Here is a 24,904-nt window from a genome sequence, read left to right on the forward strand (position 1 = left end):
TGCTAGCATTCACAGTCTCCCCTGAAGGAGTGGGTTCGGGTTTCACATGGCGTTGTTTCAATGCATCCATCCATCCATCTTCTCCCGCTTATCCATGGTCGGGTCGCAGGGGTAGCAGTTCCAGCAGAGAGCCCCAAACTTTCTTTTCCCTGGCCACATCAACCAGCTCTGACTGGGGGATCCCAAGGCGCTCCCAGGCCAGCGAAGAGATATAATCCTTCCACCTGGTCCTAGGTCTACCCCTTGGTCTCTTCCCAGCTGGACGTGCCTGGAACACCTCTCTGAGGCGCCCAGGTGGCATCCTAACTAGGTGCCCGAACCACCTCAACTGGCTCCTTTCGACGCAAAGGAGGAGCGGTTCAACTCCGAGTCCCTCCCGGATGACCGAACTTCTCACCTTATCCCTAAGGGAGACACCAGCCACCCTGCGGAGAAAACCCATTCTTTCACACACACATACGGGTATTGGGCCGAGGGCGACACCGTACTTCCGGTATCCGCCATTTGACGCAAGGTGCAAGCAGAATATCATAGTCTATTGCCTTAATCAATATCTAGTCAACTCTAAAATACCACATATATGCAATGGCATGATAATATTATTGTGACAAGTGGGGTATTCACCTGATGTTTCTAGAAATTAGACGTAGATGCAGCCAAAATCGACGAAGGCCACTTTCGAGGGTCGTTTTCCCATACATCTGCAGGCAGTCTGTAAGGGCAATCCGACAAACCACACAGCTCTAGTTTACGCTGGTAACGACCTAGAGCACACCCTCAAGTCCAGAGATGTAATCCGAAGACATGCAGCGATTTCTTCGGTCGTTAATTCAGAAAAAAAAACTAGTGCGCTCTGCCTTGCTACGTTAGCTAGCTGTTTATATTAGCACCTCCAGGATATTTGCACTTCCAGGAAAATGGCGTATTTATATATATATATATATATGGCGCGAGTTGCATTGTGGGTAGCTCGTGACGTCACTGTGTGTGAAAGAATCTCGGCCGCTTGTATCCACGATAGTCTTTCGGTCATGACTCATGACCCATCCTTCATGACCATAGGTGAGGGTAGGAACGAAAATGGCCCGGTAGACCTCTGTCTACCGGGCCATTTTCGTTTCGTTCATTTTCGCTTTGCCTTCTGGCTCAGCTCCCTTTCCATCACAACGGTGTGGTAAAGCGACTGCAGTACCACTCCCGCTGCTCCGGCCCATCTCACGCTCCAATGTTCCCTCACTCGAGAACAAGACCCCGAGATACTTGAACTCCTTCACTTGGTGTTTCAATGCATGTGGAATGAAAACTAAAAGGATTCAAATGTAAAATGGTGGTTCACTTTCACAAGTGTGTTCACTTACTGCGTTACACTTCATTGTGGGCGCCTAATGTTTGATTGACATCTCACTCACTTCATTGTTAGGGCAGGACTATTTAACATCTTTATTATTCTAAGCAGCTCCACTTAATATATAATAGAAATGTAAGGCTCTTTCAATAACATTTATTTACTAACAACAACAATACTAATACCGTAGTAACAAGACAACAATTATATATTTTTTGTTTTATTGTAACAACAATAGTGCCAGAAATTGCACAGTTTGACCGTTTACAATGACATCAGATTAAAAATGTGAGAAATATAAAAACATCAAAGCAGTCACTTTTGACACAATAATGCTTAAACCTGAGAAGAACATTCTCTCACACCAAAGCCTCAACACAAAAAATAAACCTTCCCTCAGATATGGTACATTTTCACTTCCTTCATCTGCCAGGTTATTATTAAGGTCAGAGGACACTTTATTGTGCACAACAAGGACGAGCTGGCAGGAGGTTACAGGTTTGAAGTCACTGTAGGCAGAGGCTGAATAAAGACACATGATAGGGTTACTGGACTTTAAAGCACTTAGAAACGGTAGTAACAGAACAATATTACTTTGACTCCCATAGTACTAGATAAACCATCAGCTAGGTTACTTGGTAAAGAAAATGACTGATTCATCGTTGGCTGTCATTATCGTGTGTATGTGTTATTGTGGTATTGTACTACAGCCTTAAATCAGGATGTTTGTGCTGAGAACACCAGAGCATGTTTACGACTGATTCCACACTGAAATACATTTCACAAGGGAAATTGTATCCGTTCAAATGTTCTGTTCTAAAAAGGGATTTGGTTTGACTGAGTCATTCTTTTCAGTAAGTTAAACTGTGATTTGACACAAAGCCCGTCAAATCTCGGTCTGAACTTGGTCTGTAGGAAATGTTTTTTAAACATACTGTACGTTGTATAATGTAGATTTTATTGACAAGATGATAAAGTAACAAGATGCCTGCCTGAGGTATCATACTGTAAAGACTTATTGGACAATCATTTACTCTTTACTTCCTTGTCATAAATCAAGTGAGTAACTGACAAATTGACACATTGTCAGTGACAATAAGGTTCAAAAAGGATCTTGTGAGTAAGAAAGATTATTTTCTTCTGATGGAATATAAAAAAGAAAATGCCAAAGTGATAGTATATCAGTTTAGAATCAAGACCCTCATGTAAAAAATGTGAAACATCATGTCACAGTGAACACCGATATAATCACATTTATATTGATATAAAAACACATCTAATCTCAACTCATTTCTTCTAGTAGTGTGTACCACCAATCTACAAAGAGGCCGACCATGAAACTGCACCCAACAGACACGTGCACAGAAACGCTGACCACTTACGCCACCAGTAATCAATTCATAGACACACAAAGACATTCTGTGCCGGGACATTCTCATCGGGGACAGAAGCGGTGTCTCTGCAGAGAATGCTGACTCATGACTGTGCTTACTGCAGGGGCAAGAAGTATTGGTCCCTGATGAAGTTATCTTTAGTTCTATAGATCCACACACATGTGAAATCATACACTGTAGACCTGTATCATTTCACTAAGACACTGCTGCTGAGGCCTGACGGTGGGCCGGGCGCAGCAGCGCTGCATTCAGCAGCAGGAAGGCACAGCAGCTGCTCAGCAACATGAGAGCTGAGCAGCTGCAGGAGACACTACAGGAAATCACTTTCAGCTACTTTACACGTCTTCTTTCAGACTAGTGGCAAGAAAACATCCAGAAAAGACACTTTGACTAACTTTGTCCATTTGTTTCTGTAGATTTCTCCTAAATGACCCAACATGTTGCTTAAGATAATGCCTTGTTTATATTTAAACAAAGCAAATGTCTTCATGTAGGTGATCATCTATGTGTTACACTATCGCCTGTACTGTGTTGCAAAATGTAGGCGCTGGAAATGTACAATATCTTAAAAACTGTTTCTTAAAAATACGTTATTTCTCATGCTCTGATCTACATACACCAAATGTCATAGTGTCATTTCTGTCTTTACTGTCAAGGTCAAAATGGATTATTTGATGTACCGGTTGATAGTATTTTCTGACTTATGGAGTGACACAAAGATACATCCTACACAACTCTATTAAATGTCAAATCAATCAATGGATTTTAAACCTGGCATTATCTAATGTCACACTTCTGTTCCGGAAATGTATTCAAATTAGAACGCGCTGAATGAGAAAATGCCTAATTTGCACATTTGAAAAAATAAAATGTCCCTATTATGGACATGTTAAAAGGTCAACCCTTCACCTGTAGTGTCTCCCTTAAAGCAAAGCAGAAATACACAATACCTGAACACAGAGGCATTACATACACACAATGTGAAATCCAACTCTAGTTCAGCTGTGGGAGATCAATCACCGTCATGTGACCCACATGCTGTAAATAAACAAATGATAGGCCTAAGACACTGATCATCACAACAATCATAATGATGTTGTGAAGCAATCGAGGCAAAATAAATCCAAAAGCGTGTGACATCCTTTAACATCATGTGACATCCTTTATCATCATGTGACATCCTTTATCATCATGTGACATCCTTTAACATCACTAAAGAGACTTAAAGTCAAAGAGAAATAGTCAGATTCTTTCCCATTGTTTCTCCTGCTGTCAACAATCCCATTGGAAGAGCACAAGCAACTCCATAGAGTGTGTGTGTGTGTGTGTGTGTGTGTGTAACAGCCTGATACTGTGCCATAGAGTTCACTGTTGCAATGGCTGACCATAGTCCTTCATTACCATCATCGCACACACATACACCATCCTGCTAACAAATTGAACATTGAAAATAGTGCCCAACAAATGCACTATTTCCACCCGGATGCTTCGTTTCCTTTAAACTACAGTGGCAGCTTCTGAAAGAAATAACCAAGCCTTTCATGATTTCATCAGGAGGGAGCAATGGGCTTGAGGTTGAGTATTAAACTGGTTGTTGACAATAACAAAGATAAAGAATAACTCTAGCCTCTTAATTGCTCCTAAAAATCGTCAAAATAATTCCAAGTGTTCTTACACATCAAGTAAAAGCATTTAAAAACAGAAGATAGAAACAGACCGGTAGTTTTGCGATTCGGAAAAAGGTATTTCAAACCAAATAAAAAAAGTAAGACAAAAAGGTGGTGTTTCCTTGGTCTTTAGTTTTCACCTGTACACAGTGGATTACAGTAACCATGACATACAACTCACTTCTCTCAGTAACCCCCAAGTGCAGTTTGAAGCTCCAATCATACTGTACATCAGCTGCAATTCTGAACAGACATCCCATAATCCTCCAATGGACATAAATCCGAGGCTTAGAGGAAGTAAGTAAGCTGCTTTTTAAACTTCATCAAAAACAACATACAGCTTCAGCTGCATCGTATCAAAACACCAAGGACCATATCATGATTTTACATCAACATAATCTCAGCGACGCACCGTCTGTATTTAACCATGTGACTGTGTGTCTCTGACATAAACACTCAATAAATAGGAATCATTTGTCCCAGCCCCAGTTGATCATTTGTCTGTTTAGAATCTTTATCTCCCAATTCCTCTATTAACTCCTGGCCTAATCCTAATTTGTGCAAGTGTGGCACTTCAAAACAGACTGCAGACGGTCTCACACGGAGCTCTCCGGATCAAGCCCTGCAGCGGTGCCAATGACATGTTTACACAAAGAGTCACATCAGAACCTGCACATGCACCAAAGCCTTCTCCAGTGCACAACTTCCATTGGCTGTCATTGTTCTGGATATGGGGGGGATGTAAACATGATTACTTTGGATTGTCCTATGGAGCGTGTACACAGGTTTGGTGGCAGTGCTAGGACAGTCGTTCGGTAAAGAGAACACAAGTCATCGCTAAGCAGTAGGCAGTGAAGCAGTGTACAGTGTAGGGCCCGCAGCGAACTATGCCACCGTAGACCGTAGAAACCACACAAACACAACAACATATTTGAACAGTAACACCCTGTTGAGATTCTCTAGTATCAGTAGCTTCACTGGTAGTGGAGTTAATGCTCCTTGAAGGCAGAGCTATAGAAATACAGAGTAAGGCAAACTTGGTTTCAGGTCAATCCTTCGTTTGGAGCCATATTCGCACCAAATGCTCCAGGGTCATTACATCCTCCCATTCCAAAACATTGAGTAATTTCCATGGGGCTTTTAGTGCTAACATCGAGCGGACAGTTCCCAAGCTATGTATGTCTATGGCTCTGCTCCACGGCAGCTAGATAGAGCGCGTGTTTCCAGAACAGATGGGTCCGGAGCAGCAGCAGGGAGGCGGGCTGTAATCCAGAGAAAGGCTTGTTATGGTGGAGATGTGGACTGAAAGCAGACAGATACCGTCAGAGCAGAACACACGAGGCCAGAGGGACCAGCGCCGCCAACAGGAAGTAGCTGACTCTGTAGAGGTGGAGTGGAGAGAAGGTCACCATGGCGATGGACATAGGGAGCGGGATGCAGGATGTCAGAGGCAGGAGTTTACTGAAAGAGATGAAGAAAAAGATGGATCGTGAAAAAGATTTATACGGTGGACTATAACAGCCATTGTAAGTAAAAAAGGGAAAAAGGAAAACGTAGAGCCGTGGGATGAGGATATTCCAAGATGTTTTTTTCACTGACGGTAGTGGGGTGATGAGGCTGATCAATTAGCTAAATGTGGTGGTGTAGCTCCTTGATGAAAACCCCCCAGCTATTTCCCCAAATGCTTCTCTCTTAAATGTGTGACTCTACTTTGTTTAGGTTTATAATGTCAGCGAGTCTGAGACAATGTGTTGGTGACAATGTGCTTACCTGTTGCTGAGTTTTAAAGTGTTGCAGTTTATAAGCAGCATGTACACAATAATTAGAGGCACCGAGAGCGGCCAACAAGGGTCAGGGTCCAACTGGGGGGAATACCTGCAGAGGATCACAACACACATTCGTTTTTCATTCACCACGACATTGTGTCAAACAACAATTATTACTGTATGCAATTGAGCATACGCTTGCTATAAAAGTGACTGGAAAAGAATCACTTCCATTAAGTGATATTGGCATCAGCCATATCAGGCAAATGACTGTGAAATACACTTAAAACTAAGGACATCATTCATGAAAGCGAAGCAGTAAGTCGCTTGTTGGGAGAGTCCTCTTTTCAGCTCTGTTCCACAGACAGATCACAGGTCAGATTAGACACACAGCACCTCTGGAGCGGGTAAAGATTCAACAGCTGCTCTCATCAAAAAAGTGTTGTTTTGTTTTGAAAGATCCAGTAATGAGGCAGCTTGCAAAACAATGTGCAGCTAATATATGTCTGTAAATGTAGGGGAGTGGAGAAAGCCTTGTTTGGCGATTAGTGTGGTCTGAGTCAGGGCACAGGAAGTGATAGGATAGGACATGTACTTCCCTTATAGACTGGGCCCAATGTAGCGCTGCTGCAGGTGTGATTGTGGCTGCTAATTGGTGTGGTCGTTACATTTTTTTATGTTGACATTTGTATTTTTCTTAAACAGATACATAGCACTTATTAGCACTCTTAATGATGCAGTTGCAATTAGCAGACATTCTAATAAACACAGCCGTGGTGACCCCACCAGCAGGCGCTTCACCTCTCACACTCATCTACATTACCTCAGGTTGCGGATCCAGTGGATGAGTGAGGGTGCGATAAGCATGACAGGCAGCGTGAAGAGCGCCGACAGGCAGAGGTGAAGCTGTAAGTCATCCCGCACCTCCTGCAGGGCGCACTCAGACAGCAGGGGGGCGCCATTACATTCTGTAGACCTGCTCTGAGAGTCTCCCTCCACCGAGCCGTTCTCTGCTTCCTTGTGCTGCCGGGGGGCCTGGACAGATGGTGGGAAACACTATGACAACATCCAATTGGAATAGCTGCTAAATCCTGCCTCTGCATTCACATCCAATGCAACCTCAAACTGCACCAAAGGAATCATCTGGTGCTGGAAATCTCACCAGATTTAACATGTGACTCAAGGATCTTTCTGTCATCTGAAGCCTCAGCACCTGCAAAGGGAGACAGTCGGGGAGCAGAGTCAATGTTGTCGTTTATCGGTTTAATAATGAATGCTACTGTGTATAAAGACATCTGTATGACCATGTGCTGAGACTCACTCTGTAAAGATGGAGCAGAAAGGCAGCAAAGATAGACAGCGCCCCGCAGGATACCCCCCCCATAACAGTTAGGCTCAGAGTGATGAGGAGCAGGGTCCGCCGTGGCAGAGTGCCGCAGTCTCTAGAGACGGATGGTCTGCAAAGAAGAGGAGGTTTACGGTTATGAGCTTGGATATGAATCTGGATTTTTGAACTAAATATTTCTAAAGTCTGAAATGTGCCAGAAATCTCCACTCCAACACCAGGCGTTACATTGGGTTTGGTCATGTATCGTTTGTAGCTTGATTTACATAACATTCCTTAAAACAGAAAACATATTGACAGCTTGTTTCTGGCTTATGAGAGTTACTCTAACAAGTCAAGCAAATACACCAAGAATATGAAATATGGCTTTATCTAATGTTTACATTTCCAACTTTCAGAAATGCATGCAAATCAGCTCATATTTAAAATGATAATGCATCCTTTCCATCAGGGTATTCGCACATTTCTAAATAACGGAAAAACAAAACCTTAAATATGGCAAAATTAATGGAAAAGATAAACACTCCTGATTAAGCTTGAAATACAGATCAGACACACAAGGCCAAGCTGAGTGTAAGCTTCCTATTTCCCATGCAGAAACATACGTACTGAAATGCTTACAGACCATCCAAATAGAATTCACATATCTTGATGTTTAAATGTCCAACCCTACCTGTGCAGTGGAGCCAGTATTAGAGAGATCAGCCTCACGATGAGACGCAGCAGTGCACTTCCCCAGAACGCCACAGCGGCCCCCCAGATGTAAAACAGAGGGGACAGGGGGTGGGGCCATTCTTCAACTGGTACCCCACCCTCATGGAATGTCATGTCAGGTGTGGTTGAGGGGAGGGCATCCATGGGGGGGAGGTAGAGAACTGACCAGACATCTTGAAACCAGCTACAGCTGATCGGAGGGGGGAGAAGCAAGTACAAGTCATATTTCAATGTTTTATTACTTTGTACTTCTACCCCACTACAATTCAGAGGTAAATTGTGTACTTCTACTCCACTACATTTATTTTGTACCTTTAGTTACTTTGCAGATCTGGATGAACGATGTGAAATATAATCAAGTCTTAGATCAGACTTTAGTTCCACCCAGTGGCGTTTTTACATGTACCAAAGTGGTGGGGCACGAACAACTTAGATGTGTATATATAAGCTTCTGGTGCTTTTTGAAACAGGTAAACAAATAGCTGCAGACACTCATCACCAAGGTCACAATATCAATCAACCCAGCAGAGCAATAGCCTACAGGCAAAAAGCAGACGATCAACCGAAGTTATGACATCAAATGAACTTACCAAAGCTGAAGTAGATGGTCGACTTCATTCATTTTCTTTCCCTTTTACTGATTTGAATGGCTATACGCTGCTCTCTCTCGTCTCCTCTTCACATCTACACTTTCCGCGGCACACATACCGATCAGCTCTCTGAGCTATGAGATGATGTTTGGTGGGTATGGCAGCACAGTGCCCCTATGGGGATTATTTATTTGAGCATGCGCAGCGTAGTTTTTACAGCACCCATTCATTTTAACAGCAGAGAGGGGCTTGCCCCACGTCGCTCAACACGGCTCAATAGGCACACTGTAGACACTAATTACAAGAACGCAGACTAAAACAGCAATGTACAGACGAATCAGATGATTAAACATGATCTTAAAATATATTTTAACATATTTTTTGTTTTGCATATTTGGGGAATTATGATTTGCATTACTTTCTGCTGACACTAGGTGGGGCTGTGCCAGCCTGCCCCTAATGACGAGTCGCCACTGGTTCCACCTGGAGTGAATCCACCATCTACCCTGCAGTATACAAAGTCATTCAAACTAGCTGCACCTTCACCAGCTTTGAGAACACTTTCATGATCAATCATTATAAAACATATCATATATATTATTCTGAAATGGACCAATCTGCACAATGACTACTTTTACTGTCTTTCACTATATTTTGATGAGAATACTTTTCTACTTTTACTTGAGGAACATTTTGATTGCAGGATTTTTGTAACGGAGTATTCCTACACTCTGGTACTTCTACTTTTACTCAAGAACAAGACCTGAGTACTTCTCCCATCTCCACTTAAATGCAACTTCCAAAGCCTCACCTCAGTAACATGTGCAGAATATAAACGGGCAGATTGACTTGATGGGGCTGCAGGCCTTTGCCCACCGCCTGGCTCATGTCTGCAGAGCGCCTGGACTTCAGGATGGAGCACAGCTGCCCCCTACAGGCCAGGAGCAGGGTAACAGCTGTGTACACAGGCACCATAGGACCACAGAACCGCAGTATCTGCAAAATAAGAGAGAACAGATCCGATCAGTCCTGGGGGAACAATAAATGTAGAAGTGGTTTAAATGCAACAAACTGAAAATAAAATACTAGAAAGTTCTACCTGTCCCAACACCCGGGGTAATGAAGTCCTTACTGATACCTGAGGGGGAGAACCATATATTTCACATCATGTTCTAACCTTCTTATCTGTGATTAGAGAAAACATTTGCCATGATGAACGGTGGTCTGAGTACTTCCCACGCCTGAGGAGTAGTACCTTATATTGGCAGTTGGGGGCAGTGTGAAGCAGAAGTAAGACACCTGAGCTGTTGTCTGGACGACTTGTGTGTAGCATCCCTGAGATCTCAGTCACTGACGGCACACTGGCAGACAGACAACATCAAGTGTCAGAAACAGTGAATATGACGTGTGAGTGCCAGCAGAAAGAGCTCAGAGACACACTGACCTGGCGGTGGTTAAAGAGTCCTCTCCAAACCACGGGACATGTATTCTGTACACGTTGGGCAGTCTATCTGCAGGCACATGTAAGATGGTCATTATTACATTTGAAGATGTCTGCCTATGTATCACAACAAGAACGTACCTTTGTGTACTTTGCACTGGCTTGCCACATTAATCCTCAGAGCCTGATAGACCTAAAGGCACAGAGGGTTTAGAATGCAGTTAGACAGGAAGAGCAGTGATAGAGGCCGCGAGCATCAGCGAACACAGATCTACCTGGTGGAAGTGCTGCAGCTGGATGATGTGAAGAAGTCCAGAGGAGTTGACAGAAACATCACTGGCAGTCAGACCTGGAACAACCAACAGTTACTGAAAGTAATGTGTCTTTTCCCTCCTAGTATATATCTATCCAAGAACATCTGCATCATTTCTAAATCTGCCTCGATTGCACATTGTCACATTTTGCTTTCATCCATACACCAACTTTTCCACCTCAGCCAAACATGAGTTATATTTAAAGATTTGGTTCAAAAATCCACTCAAGTTTTGTATGCTAAATTTGAAAAAGCAAAACACCAGTAGATGGAAATGAACCTAGAAACATTGCTCACCAAAGGACAGGACATGTGGTGCTGGGACAGACAGAGTCTGAGATTCTTGTCTCTGCCACTCGCACTCCACTGTAAACTGTGGACCAGACACACTTTGTTTAACAATTAGTCATCATTCTAAAGCAGGTTGTTACAGACTATTTATTCTGTCTGTTCTGGCTACTGTTGCTGCGCTGTCTCAGGCCTCATAGCATGAATGTACCTGTTTGCCATTGAGGTTGGAGGCAGAAACAAGCAGATGAGTAACTGAAGACAAGTTGCTGAGACTCAGAACGAGGACCTGAGGAGGAGAACAGTAACCATGAGTAACCAACACCAGCTCAGACTGGAGGGTGTCTCTTCAGAGGACAGTTACCTTGTAGGGTGGCAGGAGCTCAGTTCCTGTGGACAGATCCACTGTATGCACACTGTCAAATATAAAAATCAAACATTTTGGATCTGCTGTAATATAACCACAAATGACATCATATGATCCGTTCGTTGTAATGAAGTGCAGAAAAAACTATCCAGATGCTGATGGAGAACATACAGTAGGAAAGAGATAACACTATTATCAGATTCTCACCATGAAGAAGCGTTCACACAGCCGTACACCCAGCTACTCATCTCCTGTTGGACAACAACAATAATCACAATCAGAATTAGTACAGATGACTTTGGAAGCCCATTTCCACTAATGTATTTTGTGTAAAAGACATATTCAAGCATAAACAAGAGTCATCTATAAAAGTTCATACCTGGCTGTAAAAGAAGAAAGATTAGATGAAATCATAGCCGTGTGTGATTCATTATTTTAGATACTAAGCCAATGTTTTGCAATACTAAGTTATCTTTATGGCAAAGCAAGTAATTATTTGATGATATGAAGTGTTTAGGGGGGAGCATGTGTGAGTGAGTTAAACACAGAGGGGAGGCCAGCATTAGCCCAGCATTAGCCCATAATTAGCCCAGCATTAGCCCAGCATTAGCCCAGCATTAGCCCAGCATTAGCCCAGCATTAGCCCAGCATTAGCCCAGCATTAGCCCAGCATTAGCCCAGCATTAGCCCAGCATTAGCCCAGCGCGGCCAACTCTCACCAGGTTGTTGCTCCGGCAGTAGAAATGGCTGTAGGCTTTCCTGCGGCTCGACAGGGCAAACAGAAAGTATTTGACTTGTCCTTCCTGTAGACACAGAGCAACAATGAAGACAACCAGCCTATTCATTTTCTGACAGTATCAGTGCTGTTGTTTTCTCAAATATATATAAATAACAGCATCTGATACCTTTGGTGTGCTGTAAGCCAGACGCAGTGTGTTAACTTCACTCCATGATTCAGGAAAATCTGGAAAAAAAGACAGAAATAAGTGATTCATGAATAACGCCACTCTCAAATCTTCATTCATTACTTTGCTTCATAGAGAAAATGAATGCATACTGTATGCAGTGTCAGAGAATATTTTAATCCGATCTGTGTGTTTAGAGGTTCTCAGTCTTTCTTATAAACTGTTGCTTAACAGAAGTGTGCTTTTGTTGAGTCGCATGTGATCCTGAGTGTAACCTCAGGAGGACACAGGTCAAGAGGTCCTCTGCCTTCCTGTGGGTGAGGGGTTTGGGCACATGAGGAGTTGCAATACAAAGGTGCCTTTGTTCCGATGTCTGGTAATGGTTAAGGCCCTGTCACACTGTCCCGAAATTGACACCCGATGGACACACGAATATGGAATTGTGAATTTTGCACGAAGATGGCCCCGAACCACACACGAAGGCAACATTTACATTACATTTAAGACATACAACTGCAATGAAAGTAACACAAACAATTATGTTACAGTACTATGATACTGTACTGATATCTTCAGACTTTGTTCTTTACTTTATCCGTCTTTATATGTAGAAAATATTACGTTTTCTCCGTAATGTTGTTTCCATAACAACAACAACTTCCTGTCAACTGTCCTTCAAAATAATATATTATATCCTTTTTAGTTTCACAGAACACAAATTGGGTTATTTACATAATATATTTACATGATTTTGTTGTGCAATAAAACAACCCGATGGACACACGATAAAGGAAATGTTCAAATTCGGCTGTGATCGTAGCAACATCGGGCCATTCGTGAGGGCATCTTAAGCCTTCGTATGACCGCCGGTGGAGTTTCTCAGGCTCCGGCAGCAACTTCGTGAGCGGTGGCAAAATCTTTGGCATGCCAAAAAATTGCCGAAGGACTTTGCGAAGGTTCATTTTCGTGTTGAATTCGTGTGTCAATTGTGCCCTTCGTAAGGCCATCGTGAGGGCATCGTGTTATCATCGGTGCCATCGGGCATTCGCCCCGATCAGAGTGAGGGCGAATGCACCGATGATAACACGAAGATGACACAATTTGACAAGATGCCCTCACGAGTACCTTACGAAGTTGCCGCTCACGAAGTTGCTGCCGGAGCCTGAGAAACTCCACCGGCGGTCATACGATGGCTTAAGATGCCCTCACGAATGGCCCGATGTTGCTACGATCACAGCCGAATTTGAACATTTCCTTTATCGTGTGTCCATCGGGTGTCAATTTCGGGACAGTGTCACAGGGCCTTTAGGGGAAAGGCGGGAATATAGGTCCCTCCTCTTTTTATGTATAGATCTGTGTTTCTGTCGTCCTTTGTCTTCAGAGTTGATTTGGTTGCTCGCATGAAAGTGTGAATTTACCTTGTGAACTCTCCGGCTGTATTCTCTCTCAATAAATATCAGTGTTTGACTAAAGACGATCCAGCTTCCATCATTTCCTCTGCATTGCTGCACAGAAGTTTTCATCACATGCAGAAATATGGTTCTAAAAGCACATGGACATGAATGTGCTGTAAACACTAGACTTCTGAAGAGTACTGGCACGTCTGTTTCCTCGGCTCTCCAGGGTGAGGTGTGTCCCACTAACCTGAGATGGAGACGGAGGTTTCTTGAGTTTCTTCCAGCATCCTGACAGGGTGTCTGATGAAGTGATGGCTCAGGACAGCCATTTTCTTCTCTGGGTTTACTGAGAACTAATAAGAACAAACACGTAAGCTTGGAGACAGATGGGAAGAAGCATTCTTATCAAAAATAAATATAATGTCTCTAGTACAGTACAGTCTCCTCTGTGAGGTAAATGAAATCCAACATTCAATGTTCTCTGCCATTGTTTATATTTGTGACTTTGTTATACTGTTCTCCCGTTAACTTCCAGAAACATACTAAGCTCGCTCAACTTCTCTCTCTCTCTTGCTCTACACAAGCACACACCACATAGGATAGGCTGTCCTTGTCTGCATTATGCTACTATTACAGTAAAACATCAGCAAAATTGTTACTCTGCAGACCATTTTGTAATCGATGCATCCCTAGTATTAAGGTTTCCTGTACTAACCTGTCTGGTTTCAGGATGGATGAGGTCGAATAATGCCCTGACAGTAGCAAGAACAAGCTCTTTGCACCTGGAACACAAGGGCATATATACTTATACCATCTGCATACTATTTCAATATAGTTCTAAAGAAATGCAAAGTCTAGCAAACATAAGGTCATGTCTTTTACCAAACGATGGACAGGTGGTCAGTAGACACCCAGGTCCTGGGAACTGCAGTTGCCTTGACAAAAACAAGATGACATGAAACGTCAGAGTGAAACAAGATCAAAACAGTAGTATTTGAGTTATTGTCTCATAAGGCAGAAAAGAACACCTCTGAAGCAGGAACTACATTTCGACCCAGTCACTTCACCTGTAGATGCTTACTCATCATTTTGAAACACTTACTCATTCATTCGTGAGATTTTGTCATTATACTTACTTATTGCATATTTTTTCATCACAAGGCTCTTTTACTTTTTTAATATCAGTTATGGAATCAATCTGTAGATGCTCGAGCTCAAAATCAGACCAAACTTTTCTATGGATGTTAGTTAAAGGTTTTTCTGCATGTAAACGGTCTGCAGAGTCACAAACCCTCAAAGTACACCCTGTAGCGAGTAAAACTCTAACACAGGAAAGACCTGTCTGTGCTGCCCCAGAACGCCTCATTGGACATTTCTCTTTTTCTTCCTGGGTACAGTGACGTGCCCATACCCAAATGGACTCATTGGTCCAAATTAGTGCTGCGTACCTGGACTCACATTCAGGTTCAGGTCCGGACTCAAGTCCAGAGGTTCAGGTTCAAACCCATGGCTTGTGTCAAGAACCCATGGCTTGTGTCAAGAACCCATGGCTTGTGTCAAGTTGTGTGAGTAACTAAAGTGAACTTATTGTGAGCTAATTATCAATTGAAAATAAACTCATAATCAACTCAAATTCAAATCGTCAGGTTTATTGTGCTCCCTTCCAACTTGTGTCTACATTTCTCTACAAAGCACAAATGTAAAAAAAACACTTTTTGCCACTTAGTCTACAAATGACTTATGACAGCAACTACAGTGAACTACTACACAGTTCAAACATTTATTTCACCAAACAAAGGAGTTAGCTACACTACCAAATATCCAATATGGCGACCAGCAGCCCACGCTGTCCACTAAGGACGACTAAGCCAATCACATCGCTAGCTTCCCTTGACGTCACACAGATCTCGCGAGCAGTTGCGATATTTTGCGAGACTTCGTGAGTTCAGTAATGGCCGCCATATCAGAAGCCGACACGATGTTTTTCGTCTTTTCTCAGCGCAAATTTCTCGATCTATGCAAGGTTTTAGATGGTTTAGAACAAAAAGGAGAATATACATAAGTGCTAGTTTTTTTGCGAGTCCAAGTACCGGTTCCCGACGTTCCGGTTTTAACCGGACTTGAACCGAAACTTTTTACAAGTCCAGTACCGGTTCGGCGTACCGGTACGCAGCACTAGTCCAAATGGACCAATCCGTGGAGCCGTTACGTTACGTCCGCGGAGCCGTTACGTTAAGTCCATGGATTGGTTAAAAATTGACCTATCCGCGGACTTCCTCACACACACAGCTTTTCTCAGCTGCAGCTCTGCCGATTTCTCCTCCCTGAGACGGCGAGACGCGGCGAGGCTGTGAGGAGGTGTGTGCACACACACAAACTCCCAGCCAGGCAGCGGGTGTGTGTGTGTTTTGGCTGGGTTTCGCTGTGTCTTGCTGTCTCGCAGACGGCCACTGGGCTCATGGGGGGGGAGGCAGGAGCTCCAACCAGCCACCAATGTGAGTTTGGAAAATTGAACAATATAAATGTATTCTAGTAGACCTCAACAATGGAATTATGATCAGTAGAAATGGCCATGACATGGGACCTTTAAAAAGGCCAACATGCTTGTTTTTAGCCTTTTGCTATAGAAGCAGTTAAGAGGAGTGAGGAGGTTTAATAAAATCTTTGCTTTTTTTTATTGCATTTTTTAAAATCAGGATCTGTTTAATTCTGTTCTGCAGAGAGAATTCTCTCCACCGGCACACTGGCACTGGGTTCACAGGCTACTTTGGCCATCATTAATGAAGACGTAGCAGGCAGAGACAATATGATCTCCATAACCAGAGTCTGTCCTCGCAGCTGCCTGCTTGGGGCAACGATGAGAGCAGCTTGTGCTGACTCATCCTCGAAAACCCTTTAAAAATGTCAAATTGTGCTTAGATGGAATTATTTTTACTGGACATTATGTCTTGGGATCATGTAAAGTAAAATGTAGTAAAGATTTGAATTTGTCGGACTTCAACAGATTTTCCTGGTACGGTAAATAGCGGCTGACGAAACACTGCTCTGGACAGACAGAACACATGATATTATTATAACAGCACTTACCACCAGTGACAACTTATTGGGGTCTCCTGGGGGACAAGGGAGGGATGTGAGGCCGGAGCGGACCTGGTAGTCACGGTAACCACCCCCAACAGACAAAACTGTGACATTCCTGAGCTTTTTGGCCTGGTTCACCCACTTCTGTCTCACTGCAGAGTAGAAATCTACATAGAGCAGGGACAAAGACACGTTTAGTTATCCTCATTTTGATATTTCATAGCACACAAATGGCATTCAAAGGTTCTGAAAATGTTTACAAACCCAAATAAGTCACTCTCAAATGTAAAGTACGAATCCGACAGCTTGCATTTTAATCTTGACTAAGTTTCCCGATAAGGTAGAGTCAAAGCTGTGATAGAATGATTGTTTTTTTATATTATTAACAGCTGAAGGGAAGCCATTGTTAAGCACTAGGGATGGGTATCGTTTGAAATTTATCGATTCCGATTTCGATTCCGGTTCTGCTTATCGATTCCGGTTCTTATCGATTCCCCGTTTCGATTCCAAAATTGTAAAATAAAGAGGTCAAACGTTTAGATAACAAAAATATATTTATTCTTAAAGCTTTAACTGAAATTGTTACTAAAAAATATACATGCAATACAAATGTATTGCACAATAGCTGTGCTTTATTTTAACTGAGCTATGCCTGTGGCAAGCTATTAACAGGCATTACACTTTGCCTTTTCTGTTTTAGTCTAGTGGAGCCTCAATTCAGAGTGTTTACCGCGACCTATCTTTGGTGTTATGAAGTGACTGAGCTCGTGAAATGTCTACGGGAGGGCGGGGGAGCATCGCTGCGGGGCAACTGTGGACCTCTGTCGCCTGTCAGCGCAATTTATATGATGCCGTTTAAAAAAATGAAGGGCGGTGCCGGCCGTCAGCATACCGAGCCGGCCGTCAACGGCCCGCTGACGACCGGCCGTTCTGTGATTCTCCAGGTCCGCCCTGTATTCCACCGGGTCACCGCAGCACCGCGGTGCAGACGGACCCGCTGGAATACAGGGTCTACCGCGTTTAGGAACCGTTAAGCAGAACCGAAATTGTGTATTTTGTATGGGTACCCGGTACCCGGCATTTTCTTATCGGTTCTCATCTGGAACCGAGTTTCGGTTCCCAACCCTATTAAGCACTCAACCCTAGTACTTGGTTGGCTGTTTTTGATGGTAAGTAAAGAGTTCAGTTTAAGGTCCAATGTCATACAAATGCAGCTTTTCATACCAGCTGAACAACACAGTGCTCCTTTGGATAAAGCTACTCAGATAATCAGTTTAAGCAGCAGTGGTTGTGTTGCAGTGAAAGCACGGGACGACTGCAGACAGCCTGAGGGGTCCTCACCCAGCAGGTAGGGGTCCAGGGCCAGCACTGGAGCCAGGTGGGGGGAGGCCTGTGTGATGATGAGGCTCACCAGATTGGTGTTGAAGCGGGGCAGGGTGAACAGCGCCCGGGCCACCACCCCCCCCATGGAGTGACCAACGAGAACCACACTCTGAGGGGGGGTCTTCAGGTGCTGGCAGGCAGAGAAAAGGAGAATACTGAGTGTTGAAACAAGAGGTTTATGTAATTACTACAATCACTTTACTAAAACTCTGGGTCTAGGCTTGTTATTAAATAGTAGTGTTAGAAAGGTTCAGTATTTCCATTCGATTGTGCAGTAGACAACAACTCTATATACATTCCTTATGTCCTCTTTGTTTAAGCTGTGACTTCTGTTCCTCTGAAGGGTCACTTTGTATTTGGATCTTTATAAATTAAGTGTTTTTGGACAGGTGTGTTTTCTGTCTAATTGTTGACATTATGCCATGTTTTTTTTACTACTGTGATATGTGCTAGTCAGATGGGTTGATTATAAAGTTGAAATGTAAAGTGTGATGAAAGGAGATATGTACCCTCACACTCAACACAAGCACTGTCTGTCACTAAGTAAGTGACCCTGTGTGACGACTAGATGATATTTGAGGCCTGACCTTGTATAGCCTGAGGATGGCTTTAATGCTCTCGTGCAGGAAGTGTGTCTGCCTCAACAAACTGCCGCCGTAAAGAGCCACCAGCTCCTCGTTGAAGTCCACCGTGAACACGTTGAAGTGGAGACCTCCCTCCATGTCCTCAGCCTTCCTCAGGGCCACAGAGCCCAGGGAGCGAGCTTTAGAGAGAAGAACACATTGATGGTGTCAAACGCTGCAACCAGGCTGGGACTTTTACAGACATGTTGAGAAATCAAGCAGATTCAACCCAAGTAACCATCACACTGTGCTCAGCCTAAACGGTTCAACCATTTGTTCCCCTATTACCTGTACAGCTATTTATTCATGTCATTAGTTTAGTTGTGAGTTGCAGAGTGTTGGAGATATCTACTCTCCAGGGGCGGACTGGCCATCGGGACGTTTGGGACGAATCCCGATGGGCCGGTACTGATGTGGGCCGGTCGGATAAGTCACTTGCCCCCGTCGTCGTCGATAATTTACTAGCGGTATTTACTTGCGGTACTGAGGCGGGCCGGCGGTACCGAAGTGGGCCGGTCGAGAGTCCCGGGGCGATTTGTAGTCCCAGTCCGCCCCTGGCTGCTGTACTCAGTGTTTTGTCTCCCTGTTCCTGCCTGTTGGATCAGCTGATAGAGGTGTTATGGTTCTATGTTCCTGCCTGTTGGATCAGCTGATAGAGGTGTTATGGTTCTATGTTCCTGCCTGTTGGCGTCAGCTGATAGAGGTGTTATGGTTCTATGTTCCTGCCTGTTGGATCAGCTGATAGAGGTGTTATGGTTCTATGTTCCTGCCTGTTGGCGTCAGCTGATAGAGGTGTTATGGTTCTATGTTCCTGCCTGTTGACGTCAGCTGATAGAGGTGTTATGATTCTATGTTCCTGCCTGTTGACGTCAGCTGATAGAGGTGTTATGATTCTATGTTCCTGCCTGTTGACGTCAGCTGATAGAGGTGTTATGATTCTATGTTCCTGCCTGTTGGGCGTCAGCTGATAGAGGTGTTATGGTTCTATGTTCCTGCCTGTTGACGTCAGCTGATAGAGGTGTTATGATTCTATGTTCCTGCCTGTTGGCGTCAGCTGATAGAGGTGTTATGGTTCTATGTTCCTGCCTGTTGACGTCAGCTGATAGAGGTGTTATGGTTCTATGTTCCTGCCTGTTGGCGTCAGCTGATAGAGGTGTTATGGTTCTATGTTCCTGCCTGTTGACGTCAGCTGATAGAGGTGTTATGATTCTATGTTCCTGCCTGTTGACGTCAGCTGATAGAGGTGTTATGATTCTATGTTCCTGCCTGTTGGATCAGCTGATAGAGGTGTTATGATTCTATGTTCCTGCCTGTTGGCGTCAGCTGATAGAGGTGTTATGGTTCTATGTTCCTGCCTGTTGACGTCAGCTGATAGAGGTGTTATGATTCTATGTTCCTGCCTGTTGGATCAGCTGATAGAGGTGTTATGGTTCTATGTTCCTGCCTGTTGACGTCAGCTGATAGAGGTGTTATGGTTCTATGTTCCTGCCTGTTGACGTCAGCTGATAGAGGTGTTATGATTCTATGTTCCTGCCTGTTGGCGTCAGCTGATAGAGGTGTTATGGTTCTATGTTCCTGCCTGTTGACGTCAGCTGATAGAGGTGTTATCATTCTATGTTCCTGCCTATTGGCGTCAGCTGATAGAGGTGTTATGGTTCTATGTTCCTGCCTGTTGACGTCAGCTGATAGAGGTGTTATGATTCTATGTTCCTGCCTATTGGCGTCAGCTGATAGAGGTGTTATGGTTCTATGTTCCTGCCTGTTGGCGTCAGCTGATAGAGGTGTTATCATTCTATGTTCCTGCCTGTTGACGTCAGCTGATAGAGGTGTTATGGTTATATGTTCCTGCCTGTTGGCGTCAGCTGATAGAGGTGTTATGATTCTATGTTCCTGCCTGTTGGATCAGCTGATAGAGGTGTTATGGTTCTATGTTCCTGCCTGTTGACGTCAGCTGATAGAGGTGTTATCATTCTATGTTCCTGCCTGTTGACGTCAGCTGATAGAGGTGTTATGGTTCTATGTTCCTGCCTGTTGGCGTCAGCTGATAGAGGTGTTATGATTCTATGTTCCTGCCTGTTGGATCAGCTGATAGAGGTGTTATGGTTCTATGTTCCTGCCTGTTGACGTCAGCTGATAGAGGTGTTATGGTTCTATGTTCCTGCCTGTTGGATCAGCTGATAGAGGTGTTATGATTTTATCTTGTTATGCAGCAGTTTGATGATGCTCTCAGAACTAGTTAAATACATGGGGTCTGGGTAGAGTTCTTCAGAATTGACGTGGCAACTCTACCGTGAAGTCAGAACCTCTGGCTCTTGGACTTGTTTTGTGAATCCTCCGGCCGAAGCTCCTAAATAAACCATCAGTGTTTGACATCAAAGATCCTGCTCTCCTCATGTCTCCTTCCTGAGTCGGTGACTCCTCCTCCTGCATTGCTACACAGACGTTTCCCCCACAATTATTATTATTATGATGACTTGTTGGCGGATGAAGGTTAGCAGAGAGAAATGTTCTCAGATGTTTTGATTGTGGACGGCTGTGCCTTTAGATTTCATCAGAATAGGACTTCAGTGATTTGATGTTACAGCAGGATGTACAAAAGACCCTGCATGAGTTCAAACATGACCTAGAAAATAAACATAAACTGTAAATATATACAAATATCAACAATAAAAACATATATCTCTAGAGAGTATCTCTATCGAATACCTAATATAAATATAGAGGATAAGTTAGTACTACTATACTTATACAATGTAAAAAAGATAAACATGGGATACTAAAGATACTACTTATTCATGTGCACTTTTACATTGAAATTGAAATGTTATGAGGTAGGCTGAGAGAATACGATATATCAATGAATGAATTACTACATATAGGCAGCAATGATTGTTATATGCTAAGTATTGTTTTATTTAGTTTGAATGATTGATTATTGAAGAGTCATCACTTCCTAAGATCCTCAGCTTTGTGTGACCTCTTTACTAATAATAATAATAAATGGAATTGATAAAGCGCCTTTCACGAGACCCAAGGTCGCTGAACCCTCTTTACTGCTAATAGAGCTCGTTAGATACTAACCGTCTGGACTACTTCCCTGCATGAAGACACACCAAGCAACACCCTGATCTTACTAACGCTGGTGCTCCATCAAGCTGTTTCACTTGTGAACTTAGGAAGCTTATCGAACCAACAGCTGTTGTTCCAAATACATTGGCTCAAAGACTCTTAATGTTAGGCAGACATGTTGAAGAGCAGAGAGAGCATGGACCAGCATCACAAACAGCACAATGTGTTTGTGTTCACACAAATCAAGGCGTGGGTGTTCCCCTCCTACACACAACTGATAGCAAGAGCACAGGAAGACGTCCATCCCTGAGAGCATCACTCACTTATTATTCAGACAAAAGATGATGTTGATGTTGATGGCTTCATTTCATATATAATATAATTCATTTATAATGTTCTCATTTTTAACAAATCTGATGAGTAGAGCTAAAGGACAATGTTTCACCCTATTGTCTTATGGCTTTCCACCCTGTGTTCCTTAGAGCAGTGTTTGGGTGCCAGATAAGAGGCGGCCCGCTGCCGTGGGAACAGGACCAACTGGTTCCTAATCAGGCCCTGGAACTGGTTCGGTGGGAAAGGGTGTTCACCAATGTCCTCAAACTGGCAATACATCATGAATTGAATTGTGATGCACAAAGTAATGGCTGGAGGATAATGACAGTAAGCATGTTATAAAGTCTCTGTTGCGCAGTTCTTTAGGAAACAAATGCAGTGTCCTGTGCTCTGAGAAAAACACACAAATAATCCAACAACTCTTTTAGGAAACACCAAGGTGGAAAGGTTATCTATACTGCTTTAAAATGATAAAAGAACCTTATCAAAACAAAAAATGCAAAAGAAAACGACACACTTTTGGGTGATTTAGTGTAAAAGCCAGTTGTTTAGGATGCAGAGATTCCAAAAGCCACCCACCTGGCATAACTGTAACATCCACCGTCTTAACCAAAGGAAAAGCTTGTGTGCATGCCAGTCAGTTCCATGGACATGAAGCTATGCTCAGGTCCTCAAACAGCCTCAGCCACTGACCTCCTTCTTCTGCATCTGAAAGCCTTTGCTCTCCAAAGCCAAAGCCTTTTTTTCCTCACTCTCGTTGACCGCTCGTTTACTTCCTGCACTTACCTTGTTTGTAGCTGCCTGCATTTCCAGGCAGGAAGAGCACAGGGGCCCCGGTGAGTTTGAGCGCTCGGGTCTCCTGGGCGTACACACCCTCTCCGTACAGGTACAGGCCGTACGCTGGGTACAGTCTGGCCACGCGGCGAGGCAGAGACACACGCTGCCAACACAACACACACAGACACACACAATCACACAGAGCAGGAGGGGAAGTCCCACACAGCTAACTCTGGGCATTAACCTTTGTCAGCTACTGTACTCTACTGTAGCTGACTAACCCTCCCTGCTTTGCTGGTCTATTCTGCTTTTACGTGAGTAGGAACATTACAGGTTTAGCTGACCCTTTATGTGTCCAAGAGATGGCCAGACTATTATTACCATAGTATCAAGAACAAAACAGGAATCTTGAAGATAATGTGTGCGAGAGCACGAGCAAAACAGTTTCAGAATGCTTTTATTCCTAAATGATTTATAAGTCAAAATAAGTGATTTCTCTTAGAACAAAACCTACAGTCCTGTGTGGAGTCAAGTGTATGACTATAGCTTAGTTTGTCCCAGCTGTGCTGCACATCTGGACAGGTGAGCACATTGGGCAAAAAGCAGTAGAGAGAGAGCTCCATTGCATTACTAAAACGGACAGTAGCTGACTTGAAGCCTGTTTGAAGCTTAAAGGCTCAGAGTGTAGGATCAGCAACTGATTTATGCTTTTTGAACATAGCTAATTGTGGCTAATCCAAATCCCCAACAACGTCTAAGCAACCAGGCTGGCCTCTGCAACATGTAGCTTTCTATTTGACATGTATATTGTTCACTTCTCCTGCATTACTAATCTTGCGTTATTTATTTCTAATCTGTTTCTTCTTACAGTATTTTTTATTTGTGTTATTGTTTTATGTCTAGGAGCCTGGGACTTAACATTGCCATAACTACACTGTAGTTACTGTGCATGTGACAATGAATCTTGAAGTGTGAGTGTGTGTGTGTGTGTGTGTGTGTGTGTGTGTGTGTGTGTGTGTGTGTGTGTGTGTGTGTGTGTGTGTGTGTGTGTGTGTGTGTGTGTGTGTGTGTGTGTGTGTGTGTGTGTGTGTCCCATCGAGGAAATAGAAGGCATCACAGCACTACACCTGGCGTTTACTTGTTCTACTAGGTAACATTAGCATGGTTTAGGAAATAGCTTAAAGAAGCTCTACGTGAAGCATTTCTATGCAAACACCATTTTCGCAGTATTGAAATGAAAACATTTAGCAAGCTAGGGTTTATTTAATCAAATCAAGTTTTATTTATATAGCACATTTATAAACGATGTTTGGTGGAGCCAAAGTGCTGTAGATATAATAAAAATAGCCTACAGTAGAGACACTTTACAGCAAATACAACAGCACAGATTGTTCAGAATATCAGTATGAGAAAAACGACACCCTCTATCCTTAGACCCTCTATCCTTAGACCCTCTGTCCTTAGACCCTCACATCGTACAAGGAAAACATTTAGCCTTGGCCAGGAATGAGGCACACTTTGCTACTAGCTAATGTAAGGGGAACGTCATGCTGGGAGTTGGGGGGATAATAATTGGCTGGCTACTCACCCGGTACTCCGGGTATTCAAACATGTAGGTCATGCTGCATCTGTTCTCCTCGGAGCCAGTCAGCAACTCTCGCAGGCCGACCGCCAGAAGCCCCAGAGCAAACCCGTAAAAGGCCACAGTGGCGAGTTTCATGGTTCAGTTGTGCCTCTGGGTTTCAGATACTACAGGTGTTTCACCTCCATCTTTTCATTTCCATTCTGTGGACTCCTCCTCGCCGTAACACCAAAGGCTGTCAGACCCACCGCTCACCTCACAACAGGAAGCACACACTACAGAAACGCTAGTGATTGGCAGGTTTTTCGGCCAATCGGAGGAGAGATCTGTGAAAATAGACCAATGGAAGAGCAGAGAGCGAGTGACAAAATTACACATAAGGAATTGCTAAATTTAGCTGCTACATTTATTTTCTTTCAGGCAATTTTCCGTTTCATTTTTACTTTTCTTTTAAGATGTATTTGTTGATTATATCATATTCATCTGTTTACAGTCCACACATTTATACAATAAGCAGTATTTTA

General features: G+C 43.4%; 1 protein-coding gene across 2 annotated transcripts; it reads right to left on the bottom strand.

Moving 5' to 3' along the window:
* Positions 1 to 1,549: 1,549 nt before the first annotated feature.
* pgap1 (post-GPI attachment to proteins inositol deacylase 1) lies at positions 1,550 to 24,659 on the bottom strand. Of its 2 annotated transcripts, XM_034202097.1 has the most exons (26): positions 24,387 to 24,659; positions 22,808 to 22,961; positions 18,584 to 18,759; positions 17,955 to 18,126; positions 16,620 to 16,780; positions 14,415 to 14,467; positions 14,248 to 14,314; positions 13,780 to 13,885; positions 12,136 to 12,194; positions 11,950 to 12,033; positions 11,438 to 11,481; positions 11,228 to 11,279; positions 11,075 to 11,152; positions 10,873 to 10,948; positions 10,538 to 10,611; positions 10,404 to 10,455; positions 10,266 to 10,332; positions 10,077 to 10,182; positions 9,921 to 9,959; positions 9,633 to 9,817; positions 8,191 to 8,421; positions 7,494 to 7,629; positions 7,335 to 7,385; positions 6,996 to 7,207; positions 6,177 to 6,281; positions 1,550 to 5,867 (listed from the first exon to the last, which is right to left on the bottom strand). In XM_034202097.1, the coding sequence occupies exons 1-26, from the start codon at positions 24,516 to 24,518 to the stop codon at positions 5,729 to 5,731; spliced, it is 2,811 nt and encodes a 936-aa protein (XP_034057988.1). In that variant the 5' UTR covers positions 24,519 to 24,659; the 3' UTR covers positions 1,550 to 5,728. The 2 variants fall into 2 exon arrangements, with proteins under 2 accessions (XP_034057988.1, XP_034057989.1); XM_034202098.1 differs by lacking the exons at positions 22,808 to 22,961; positions 24,387 to 24,659 and adding an exon at positions 22,601 to 22,731.
* Between the last annotated feature and the right edge of the window lie 245 nt (positions 24,660 to 24,904).

This window comes from Gymnodraco acuticeps, unplaced genomic scaffold, assembly GCF_902827175.1.
Source record: "Gymnodraco acuticeps unplaced genomic scaffold, fGymAcu1.1, whole genome shotgun sequence".
Classification (NCBI taxonomy): domain Eukaryota; kingdom Metazoa; phylum Chordata; class Actinopteri; order Perciformes; family Bathydraconidae; genus Gymnodraco; species Gymnodraco acuticeps.